Source organism: Lissotriton helveticus, chromosome 12, assembly GCF_964261635.1.
Source record: "Lissotriton helveticus chromosome 12, aLisHel1.1, whole genome shotgun sequence".
NCBI lineage: Eukaryota > Metazoa > Chordata > Amphibia > Caudata > Salamandridae > Lissotriton > Lissotriton helveticus.
Window position 1 is genome coordinate 593,288,124 of NC_136073.1, and position 12,713 is coordinate 593,300,836.

The 12,713-nt window shown below is 41.2% G+C and overlaps 1 protein-coding gene across 4 annotated transcripts in view; it reads right to left on the reverse strand.

Moving 5' to 3' along the window:
* USP21 (ubiquitin specific peptidase 21) overlaps positions 1-12,713 on the reverse strand; it is a 480,681-nt gene that overhangs the window by 222,203 nt on the left and 245,765 nt on the right. For all 4 annotated transcript variants that reach the window (XM_078669158.1, XM_078669157.1, XM_078669160.1 and 1 more), the window contains one exon: positions 2,535-2,646. In XM_078669158.1, the coding sequence (XP_078525284.1) occupies positions 2,535-2,646 (112 nt within the window). The remainder of the gene's footprint in view (positions 1-2,534; positions 2,647-12,713) is intronic.

Sequence of the window (12,713 nt, forward strand, 5' to 3'; positions counted from 1 at the left end):
AAGTAGAGTTCAAAATAAAAACGTTATACCTAGAGTATTAACCCCTTCCATGCTGCCATCGGCCATTGGCCGACGGCAGAACTACCTCGCTGGCCGCGCCCGTTTTTTAAAACGGCCGCACTGCCGCGAAATCGCGGAAGCAGCCAACGGGTTAAAGAATTAAAATGTACAATACACAGTTAATACTATACATTTTATATTTGAGTACATTACAAAATTAACAAAAATATATTAAAACACACCAATTTTAACTAACCTTATATATAAACAAAAAATACAAATTCATATTTAAATTAATAAAAAATTACAATATTTAAAAAATACTTCCTACCACTCAAACTGTAAAAAATACAATTACATAGAATTCATATACAATTATTGATAAAAGTAAAAAAATATATATTTCTTATATTTTTATATTTTAAAAGTTTTGTAAAAATATTTAAAACATTAACAAAATAATTTTGAATTTACTTTTTCATACTTCTAACAATTTCATAAAAATAATGTAATCACTTTAAATATAATAAATCCAGATATACTTCTTTATGATAATTAAAAAATATTTTAACATCATTTTTTATTTTAAAAAATCCATAAATATATATATCCTATTTAATATGTAATTTTAAAACATCAAAAACATATAATTTATTTGAATAAAAATTCTAAACAATTCCCAATTTTTTAAAAATATTACCTTAAATTGGAAAATGAAAATACATATTGTTATAAAAATCTCCCCACCCTTATCCCATAACCCAACATACAGCTATAAAAAAATAAAAAGATAAAAACATTAATACAATTTAGATTTGCAAATGTATACAATTTAAAAAATAAACCAATATGCAAAACAAAAACAAAATAAAAAAATTATAAACAAATAGAATTAAAGAAAATACAATATCTTACATACAAACACTAAAAGAAACAATATTATATGCAAAGATATTTACTACATTGATATTTCTGACAATATTAAAAAAACAACACTCAAAACAATATTTTTACCTTCGATATTCTGTTCGTAAGATATTTAAAGTCCCGATATTCTTGACCGATATTTCTGTACACAATATTTTTATCCAAACTTTTGTCCCAACACCAGTGAATCATCTGGGGCCATACCTTTGTATAGGTTGCATTCAAAATAATTAATCTATAGTGACATACAAGCATCTATTTGCTAAGACCATGTCTACATCCCATATTACACTGGAGAAGTGTGATTTCTTCAATGAAGTCCATACCTATGGGGAATCTGGCTCATGTGGGCAAAAACCTCAAAAATGATAATTTACTATTATTTCCATTAATCCACTAGGACATTTGAATTCTTTGTATGAAAATTATAATTGTAAAGTAACCAGTCTTTTTTTTTCGCTCTCTAGTCTGTGCAGTGAAGCATAAGTGGGCAAACATCTTATGCATGTATCTACAGGATTTTTGTATGAAAAGTAATTCTAACAACATCTAACAACAATTTCAACAAATTAAACAATTATGATTTAAATCAATGCCATTGATTGATCATTTGGGCACACACAAATTAGTACTCAATGAATACATTACTGAAGCCACAAATTATGGACTACAAGATTATTTCACAATTTAAGCTCATTAAAAAGATTCCTATATTGCTAATTCTTCAATTGTGTCCAAGTGGAATAGTTGTTTAGTTTCTAAGTAAATCATGTAGTAAGATTCTATTTGTCCAAGTTCCGTCTGTCATTCTCTCTGATACTGCCAGGTATGCGAACCTTTCTAATTGTTTTTAGGATAGAGACAACTGGGCACTTCATACAAATTACATGGTTCCATTCTTTGTTTTTCATTTGCCTTTTACAACCATAATGCAAAATAATATTTTAGGCATCAAAAAAGATGTAGGTTATGTTAACAAAGAGGGAGAAGGGTAACCCTCTTCTTGAAATTGTTAATGCAAAATTATTTTTGCACTTTTTATAATTCCTGTTGTAACGTAAGGTAACAGGATTTTTTTTAATATCCTCTGCAAGATGAAATCTTAAGGATCATATTAATAGTTAGGAAACTTGAATACAATTTTATAATAAAAAATCTACAATATCCTTTCGTTTGATAAAAATTCAAAATATATTTTTAGACTTGCAGATGTTTTGATGTACTCACCTGTTGTATGTGCAGAATGGAACAATGAGAATGTTCTGTTCAAGTGATCAGATTGTCTGAACAGTCACTTTTCCCTCACCTAGGGCCTGAATACGATCTTGGCGGATGGGTTACTCTGTCACAAATGTGACAGATATCCCGTCCAATGTATTACAAGTTCCATACGATATCATGTAACTTGTAATACGGTGGACGCGATATCCATCAAGTTTGTGATGGAGAACCACATAAGCCAAGATCGTAATCAGGCCCTAAGTGACTAAAAGTGGCATTTATTAGACTGTAGGGACTTGATGGCTTGGCCAAATTCATTATGAGGAATTCTCCATAAGAATACAAAAACCAAGACTGCATATGTACCACAGAGGCATGCATCTTACCTGTATCCCATGAAAGAAGGAACATATTTCTGGAAGATAGATTTAAACCGAACGGGATTCACAGCGTCAGTAGAATCAGGGTGCCACAAGGCAACAATGACATCAGAGAAAGCTAAACACAAAATGGAAAAAATGCAGGAGATTAATTTAGAAATACTATGAGTGGATGCAGCATGCTTAACAGAAAACATTAGAGGTTGGGCTTTAAAAAAGGAAACAAATTAGTCTTGTCTCAAGCACAGTACAACATGCTTCAATCAACTATTTGCAAATTAGTCTTGTCTCAAGCACAGTACAACATGCTTCAATCAACTAATAGCTTGAGCTATACTGAAAGAAGATCTTCATTAAGTGGAAAAAGTACAGACTACATTCAAGCATTCAAAACAAAGAATAAAATGTAGAAATCTGAAGCCATTTGCATTTTGACAGAAACAGTTATGAGCAAGGCTGGAAACCTGACCCCAGATCTGAATGTCCTGTTGGCCTCAATTGCCGACTTTCAGTGTAGATACGGTTTGATTTCTAATTTTATATTAGTATTAAGGAACATTCTAAACAGCGATTTAGAATAGGAAATTCTCAAATGAAAACTTAAAAACATTATGGACAAAAAGAATTAGTTCACAGTCTTAAGGTTCTGTTGCTTTTCTGTTACATCCGTTATTTAGTAGACTAAATATTATTGAAGTGGAACTTCTAGTAAAATAAACTGAATACCCATTTGTTTGCAAATATGAAGTCAAGCTAACATGCTAGAAGGATCAGATTAGGCACAGCCAAATACATTATGCATTTAAATTCTGTGTGTTTAAAGTTACAATAGCATAGGCCTAACTACAACTACAGCAGATTACACTAATCGAGCAAACACAAAATTGCATTGTATTGACTTAAATTGGTATTTAGATTAGATTTAGATAGCACTTTCTATCCCCTTGCGAGGCCTAAAGCAGAACCACAAAACATGAATCACATCCGCACACAGACAGACGAAAAACCTAGATTGTGCCAAATGTATGTATACTGGATCAAGAAACAAACAGTGCAGGTGTGATTAAAAGTCAATGCAACAAACACATGTCACATTGTTTTTAACAACACATCTATTCAAAGCAACAGGAGCAAGGAAATACTATTTACTTGTCATGGGTATTTTTACAAAATGTACAGACATCTACACTCATGAGTGATAATCTGTAGAACTTTGTAAAAAAAAATTATATTTTTTTACATATATTCATATATCTATATAAAGCCACATTAACTTTCTTTTTGTTTTTTTATGGAAAGAGGCAAAATGAAAAAACTTTTTTGATAAAGTCTTCGGGTGTAATTTACTGTGCTGCATCATTATCTTTATCACTACGCATTTCGAGCTGCCACCTCCCCCCTTAAACTACCTCAGAGGTCATAGCTTGCGGCAGATTATTATGCAGCTATCAGGGATGTGAAACTTTAAATTAATACTGTTAAAAATAGATTCTTCCTCTTGAATTCTCAGCGGTGGGAATTGGTTCTCATGAATTCAGTAAAGATTATCAGAATGGAGAACTAGGAATAGAAACAAGTAACTTTCTCTCTAATATGACCTTTACTTATACACCTTACCACTGAATAGAATGGCAAGCTCACCCCAAACCACAAGCGAGAAGCCTTCTTTGAAGAGGAAAAATGGGGAATTGAAAAGTACTGACCTTTTTTGTATTGCAGAAATGTCTTTGCCGGGCTCTTTTACCTACTTTGGCATCTATTTTGGATACCAAGGAGGTGTTACAAGTCTTGCCATGCATTTTGAAAAATACTCACAGATTTGAGGCTTAAATGGAGAACCCCAGAATATTTCTGTGTTTTAGGCACAGATATGCAAAAATAAGATCCTTAAGGTCTATGCCCACTTCCGACTTATCTGATGTGATTGCAAAAATTTCTACTGAAAAGCCAGGATCCTGAGCTACTACTTGACCAACTTGTTGGCGGTTGAGAGATACAAAATGGATCTGAATTTGCTCGAAACCATTTTACGTACAAGGGAGTACCTGGAGTGTATGTCATGTTTATGGTTAAGTCTTGTTATTCTCTCAATTGCGTGCTTGTATCGTGACACTCAAACTGCTAAAACAGTATGTTTTGAATCTTGAAGAATGAACTACAGGAGTCTTTTCTTTTTCTGAGATTAGTGTCTATTTAGTGGTTTTTCTGTGCATACATGTAGATGTTTTGACGGTCAGAATTCTTGCTCGGAGCCTCTTTTTGGGACCAAAATAAAAGTCTCAAATTGATCTTTGAGAGGAGGGGAATGGGCTCAATAGCAGGCTTTTTCAGAAAAGGTAAAATCTCCAGTCAGAGTAATCGAAGCTGATGTTTTGATGTTGGTTTCAGAGGGATTTACAGAGGGGGGGGGGGGGGGGGGGGGAGTTGAATGTAAGAGTGTTGTGTTTTTTCATTTGAATCTGTCGGTGTGTTATGTTTTACCATTCCTTGAAATGATTGGAAAGGCTCACTCCTATCAAGAGTGTAAACAAAGGAGAGGAAGTGGTAGAGTCCTTGTCTTGAAAGAGACTAAGACATTTCAAGGAAGGTGGTCACTGGTGCTGCTGTTGATCACTATGTGTCTCAGAACTTTTGAGGTACAAGGTTAGCTGTTGTACTTACACTTGAGGGTGATAGGATCACTAAGGGGATTAATCATCTGCATCTTGAGGTAAAGGCGGTCCCTGCGTCTATAATGAGATTTGAAGAATGTATTCATCTCCTCCTCAAAGCCTACTTTTTCTATGGTTTCATCCTCATGCATCTCATTGTTTGTATGAGAATCGAAGGTAAACAATCCTGTGAGTAGAAGTTTATATTTAATTGTGTCTAGGCTTCAAATATATCAATCGAACCATGAAGCACAATGTAAGTGAGAAGCCTTTGCAAAATTTGGCGAGCAACAGGTTCAAAGCACTGATCACTTGATTGGACACTGAGTCACTCTTGTACGACTTCCATGAAATCTGGTCTCTTGGCAGCTCCTCTGCAAAAGTGACTAGGGTGTCCCATACTGCTATTTTATTTCACTCTAGTTGGGGATGTTTCATTAGCTGTTTTGAACGCTGATGCTGCCAAACTTTAATGGACTGCTGAATCAATAGGTTTTATCTCTCTGTCAGAAGGCACCAAGGTCTCTGGGGCTGATGCATGATTTTTCCGGGAGGTTGAGGCTGTAGGAGATTAGGGTCTGCTTCCTATGGTTACCTCCACTTTTTGCTGTGATTCTCTGGTTTTTCGACTTTAGTGTGGCTGTGGACCTGCTAATCAGGCCACAGTTCAGCTGTTCTCTCTCTAAATTGATACCATGTACTTTAGGTACATACCAGATTGGTTACTGGGTCACCCTGGTGAGCCCCTGTATAGTGTACCATAGGTACCCAGGGCATAGGTGCACCCTAGGCCTACCAGGGGCTCCAGCATGTATTGTGCCACCCCTGGTTTGCCTTCCAAACTGACACCACAGGTCTGTTCTTACAGCCTGGGTAAGGTGGTGTAATTACCCCTTACTTAGATATAGTATACCTATATCTATATACCTATATAGACACATACACCTATAAGCCACTCCTAAGGCAGACCTCGACAATCCTGGAGGTAGAGTGCTTAGTTTTATGTGAGAGGGTGCCCTAGCATGAGCTGAGCCCCTCTGCAGCTTTCGGAACCATCTCCTTATAGATGTACTATGATAAAGCAATACCATATACTCTTAAGTGCATTATAGTCCTCGCGGTTAATGCTAACTTTGGTTTGGCTTTCTCAAAACATGTTGTGTAAGGTGTCAAACACTGTGGAATACTACCCTCCCCCCCCACCAGTCCTGGCAACTGGGGTAGCATTCACCCCTTCTAGAGGGAGAAGACATGTAGTTACTGATTTACCCGGTTAAAGTTAAACAGAGCCTCAGCATCACAAAATGGATGCTGCTGCCACAGACACGAGTCTGCCCTCCTGCTGCTGGACGAAACTCCGGCAGGGGAGGCCTGGACAATAGGTTTCCTGTCCAGGGAGGTGCTGGCACCTCCCCAGACAGGCTCTTAGTGTATTGGGGCAGGGAGGTCTGCATTCAGTGAATGCTTTCCAGGCACTGCCTGGGGCAAACAAGGTGCTCCATGCATTTCCCAGTTCAAACCGGTTGCTGGGGCACTCTGCCCCAGCTCTGGTGCGAGACTGCACAAAGGGGAAGGGGTGTAACCACCCCCTCCCCAGGTCCACCCATAGGAGGGACCTTAGAGTTAGTCCAACCCCTAAACTTACAAAAGTATAGAACCCCAGTCCCTAGGACTTTAGACTACCCTGTACGAAACTCTGCAACATATATCCTGGACTTTCAACCTTCCATTTCGACTGGAAGACGGAAGAAATCTCCCTTGTGGTCAAGGAGTGACCACTCTGTTCAAACAGGCACCAACAGCATCTTTGCCGGTCTGCATTTTTGAGGCTCCCGCCGGATACCGAAGAATCTGCGACACAGGACACGGACTTCCAGACATATCAGACCCTGACCTTTGCTCCCAGCAAAGCTGAGGTCTGTGGCAGACACGAGAGATGTGGGACCGGAACTCCTGGACATCCTGCATTTTGCTACCTGCATCTACTTCCCAAGGTATCCCGAAGTTGTGCATTGGGGTGCTTGAAGCCCCAGCCCGAGCACCTTTTGCACCGAAGCTCAGAGGCCCACACTTCACGAGTGTCCCGTGGGCCTGCTTTGTGCATTTTAGCTCGATGCGTCTTCACGGTTCCTAGTCCGTTGGCTAGTTAGCCCCCAAGAAGACCAACCGTTGATTTAACTTGCTTTCCTGGTTGCTCCAGGCTTGTTCCAACTTCCCTGCAAAGGAGAAGTTCCACAGACCTTGCTGGTCTGCACTGAAGCCAATCTCGACATCCTGCGTGGGTTGCGTTTGCCAAGGCTTGTGGGGTCCAATACGGATACCGACACCGCAGTCAACTATATCCTTCGTGGGACAGCCCGAATCCAGCTCCTGGTCGTCGTCGATGCCTCCTGGACCTCGTGGCTGAAGAGACAAACTTAACCTTTTCACCTGAAATCACCCGCCATCTGGTGCCAACTTTCTATCGCCGCCGTGGTCACTGGCTAGTGGCCCAGACTCTGTTTCCTCTGCTTTCAGGTTCTTCACATCTTCGATCCACCCGGACACTTTTCCTCTGGTCGCCTGCAGCACTTCTTCGCAGCTCTCCATTGGAATCAACGACGAAACCCGACACGAAAAGACACTTATGGACCCGGCTTCCCTGGGTGAGGTAACACGAGTACTCCGGTGCTCCCGTGGGTATTGACTCTCCAAGTGTCCTAGTCTAAAAGGGTTCCATCGTAGTTCACCTAATTGTACCCTTAATCTTTAAAATTGTAACTTGTTTGTTTCCCATAGAAAGTCAATGGTACCCCGCGGCTGCGTTTAGACCCTGCACGCGTCTCCCGTGGGCCTCCTACATCCTAACCTTTGGTTGTTCTGGTTAGCCCCAGCGATTCCACAGGCCCCAGGCCTGCTTTCTAATTCTCATGTGGTTCTTATACCACTATTTTAGTATATGGTTTGTGAGGCCCCTAGGGCAAAACGTATACTGTACAACTTATCGTATGCAAATCAAGTTCCTTGTATTGTACTTTTACCTCTGACCTCATAAAGAGTGCAGTGGGGTTGTGTTTAGAATAAATACATATATATTTGATATATACCTTGTGTGGTGTGCTTTCATTTGGTACTCAAGAGATTATAAATGGTAAAACAACTTGCTTAACTCGTCTCCAAGTCTTAGCCTGAAGGCTGCACTCCACAGATACCACTAGGATAGCTTTCTATAAGGTTGACTTTATAACCTACCATCAATAAGGGTCGATTAGACTGGTGCAAGGTGCCCACTACAGTAGTGGACATCATATACCAGGCTAACTTCTCACAGAGGCTATGACGGAGTCTACTTTAGCTTCTTGGTACACGTACATTGGATCCTGATTAGAATGTCTGCACTTCAACAGTCTCAGGTTCACCATTTACATTGCAGCAGGAGAGATGAACTTTTCCACCACAAAATCAACAAAGTGAGGGACCAAAGGCAAAAAGGGCCTTCGAGCATCTTGCAGTTACACCATCTCCATAATGACAGACTGGATTCAAAGGCCTCATCCTGTATATTGAGCTTTGTCACTCCCCTAAAAGGGCATCATGGAAGATGATGGGAGTGTGTGGGATGTGTAAAATAAGTCATTTGAATGTGTGGAAGAAGAGGTAGATGGAGACCACCTTCTATTACGTCTTCTAGCAGAAGTTACTTAAGAGGAGGGACGATTCAGGGGTTCTAGCCATGTCTGATGGATGTGCTGAAATCTAGAACCATATTCCTAAAGGGTGACACAGAATTGCCCCTGGATATTATCGCTGGTCTATGAAAAAGATCCAAGGGAGAAAGTGGTACCTGAATAGGATCTTCAGGAGGAATTATCATTCTAGGTGAGACCGATCGTGAAGCAAGGAAGGAAAGGTGTCCAAGAGGACAGTTGAAAAAACCACATGCCTCTGACTGCCTCAACATTGATCTTCAACTGCAAGTACCTGGACACCAACCTTCTAGAGATGTCTTGAAGTTGAATGCTTCGATGTCGTGTGTTCTGATGTCAAGTGGGAAGACATCGGTCACTTCAAACCCACACGCAAGTGTTTCAACTGCGATTGTCTTTAAACCATGGAGCACTTCAGTGGATGATGTGCTTGCGGCTTCAATGTTCTACATGCAGCTGATCACATCCGTGCCAAACCATGCTTTGAGATGAGTGATGCGGACTGGTGATCTCAGAAGAGCCGGGAGAATCTAGATATAATGGTGGAGACTCTCTTATTCTCCCTGGGTTTCTCTTCTGAAATTCTTTTACGGGGAACACACACACTCAACAGAAGGGGCACTTTCTCTGGCGAGCTTGCTATGTTTCTTTCACTCTTCCTTCACCCTGAGATCTACTAGGTTTCCTCTTAGATGAATATCCTCACACTCATTTACCACTCTTTTTGTCATTTTCTGAAAATATTTACATTCCTGAACATAATTTGACAAGGGTAAAAGGACACAGAATGTGGGTAAGAGGAAGCCTTCTTCCTCACACAAGAGGGATACCTTAAAAAAGAGATGGCATTTGAGTACAAAACACCTTCAAAAGTGACAACAATTGAAGGTAAAAGTTTCAAACGCTTTAAAGATGTCAACCAAAGATTGTATAAGTTCAGTCCTGAGTAGAGAACCTAAACAAACAGGGTGAAACCCCTCAGAGGTGTTCAAAGACCCATTCAACACAAGTCAGAAAAAAAGGAATGAGGCTATGAGGCAAACTGCTAGCACAGTGTACACTGAGTGATGGAACCTGATGGCATCTTAAAGCAGCAGTGCATGTTGTTCAACCTAGTGGACTTTGAACTTACCAGCCCCTTATTCTTCATGCTTCTCACTGTCATGTACGGGTTTGAAAGGTTATATCTAACAGTCCAGCACAGTCTTTGGCTAGGTGCTGCAATGCTGCCATTTCTATTATTTACCAAGCATTGAAAATGCAATAGGTCTCGTATTTGTTTGAGCTAGAGCTATTGGCACTGCAAATGGCAATGTCTTTTACCTATGTGTTATGGAATGTAAGTATGTGGTGTGTATTGGAATTATGTGTGTTGGATTGGATTAGTTAGCAAGAGCCTCAGTTGGTCATCGCCTGTGCGCTGCTAGTGCGGACTCTGCCACTGGCCCAGGGAGGAGGGTCCGCAATGTTTTTGGAAGGTGCCGGAGAGCAACAAAAGCACAGGAGGCCTTTCTTAGCTTATCGTAGACTGGAGAAGACTGGGCTGTGCCACCTCCCTTGGTTACAACCACAGTCCGCAAGGATTTCGGCTATTCACCTGGTCTCTCTCCCTCACCTCCCGCCTATCTCCAGGCGGTCCTCAAGCGAAGACGGAAGAGTCGAACTGTAAGTGGTTTTTTTTTTAATTCCCCTCTTCCTATTCATCTTTACTTCTAGAGGTCTCCCACTAACAGTGCTTTCCCCTTCCCTTGCTGTGTGAGTTGGGGGCCCATATTGAAATCTGTCTAGCCGAAATTAAAATGGGGAAGAGAGCTATCAAAGACAAGCAACAAGTGTTACCACAGTCAATACCTCCCCCCCTCTACTGCACACCTGCATGGATCGGATGCTCCAGATGCCCATAGGGGTAGTATCTACAGAGACAGAACAAACTGAAAGATGGTTGTCGTTGACCGCTGTTCATCGCTGCATCCCAACAGACCAGACCAGGCCCCACCCTCAACTAGTAGAGTCCTGGAAAGCCCCCGTGTTATCTTTACAACTAGCAGACACTGCCACCGAAACTGTTTCCAAACCAGTTACACAGTAGGGGGTGTGATCAAGGGCCCAACCAAGAACAACAAATCCAAACAATCAGTATGGGTGGGAGTAAAGCGGAATAAATTTAACGAAGGGTCATCTGCGAGGATGGATATAGAGAGCAACCCGGTTCTGAACATTGGCCAAGCCCAAGGTGTGCTACCAGATATTCAATTTTTTCGCCATGGTTGACAAATCTGTTGGAGGAGCTTCGAGGTCAAATCCGGAATATTGTGAGAGACAAGCTTGTCCCTCTGGTGGCCCGCCTTGACAAGCTGGCCAATTTGTAAGGTTACAGTAGTGGAAATCCACCCGCAATACCCACATCAGTGAGAGTTAGTGAACCCAACGTTCCCTGACTTATTGACACAGGTGTTATAGAGGAGATGGAAAGGCCCGACGCACAAACAGAGGTGGACTTTATGATCCCAGACCAAACGAGTGGTAGTATAGGCCTTGGACCCAAGCAGGTGGAGCAGGTGGTACCTAGCAAGGATACCCCAAAGAATAGCTTGGATCGACCAGGGCTCCTGAGTGAGGGGTGTTGGCTAGGCGACGGTCTACCCATTATCAATCTTCCACCTGCTTCATCACCATATGTTATTATTTTGGCTGGAGTACCAGAAACCAAAGCAGGCCAGAAAGAATCTCAGCTAGAACTTAAAAATAAATGCCTCCCCTGGCTTGCAAAGTACGCTAATTCACCTACACGTACGCAGGCGAAATACTCATGACCCCTAGGGTTAGTTGGATGGGCAACAGACCAAAAGATCTACGTGGGGACTGTATTGTAATTAACTTAAAAAACCCAAGGATGGTTCAGCACCTTCTACAACGGAACCCTACTGCCCAGGATTCTGGTACAATTAGGCTACTCGCACTCACCCACATTTATATTAAAAGTCTAACACCACAAGTAAGAGAGAACCAATATACTACCCAGATGGAGCTGTATCATAACCAACCACCACTGGAATATGGGTTCCAATACCTGAGACCGCTAATATTCACTGTGCCGGTGGTAAACAGATTTGGGATTTTGGAGGACGTTGATTGACTAGTACCAAACTCTAGCCCTTCCAGGTGTCTATCTACCAAAGGGTTCCTTGAAGGAGGGACTCATGGGACTCACGGTCTAGTCCCCTGGTCGAGTCGGCTGGTCTATATAGGACAGAGCGGGTAAATAGGAAGGAGCGAATGAGTGAGATTTCATGGGGCAGAGACAATGGTGGAAAGAATTAGGAGCCCGGACCTTCAAGCCTGAGTCACAGTGAACATCCTGCGTATATACACTCCAGCTCTGTTAACACACATGTACAGACAAATACATCATGACCACTAGACAGTCTGACTACCAGCTCTAAGGGAGTCTCCCAAGAAAAACCCCACCCTAGGTCTGTAGGTTCCCCGGCCAGAGTAACACCCATGAAGTACCAGAACTTCCAAGCCTTGAAACCTTCAGGATGGAGCAGGTATCTCCCTTCAGACTAGAGAGTAGTTGTCATACTGTCCTGACCGAAATGGCACAACTCTTGGAGCTTGTTTCCATAGGAGGCATTCTAGACAGACAACATGATCCAAACATAATGAGGATGCTTTCTTGGAATGTCGCAGGCCTTAAGAACAAATTAGGCAATCCAGACTGGAGGGATTTTGTTGGAGAGTTTGATATATGTATTTTCCAGGAAACATGGTCAATGGAGGAGTCTTCGCATACAGGGTTTGCAACTTTTAATATTGTTGCCACCTCGAAGGGAAGGGATAGACCT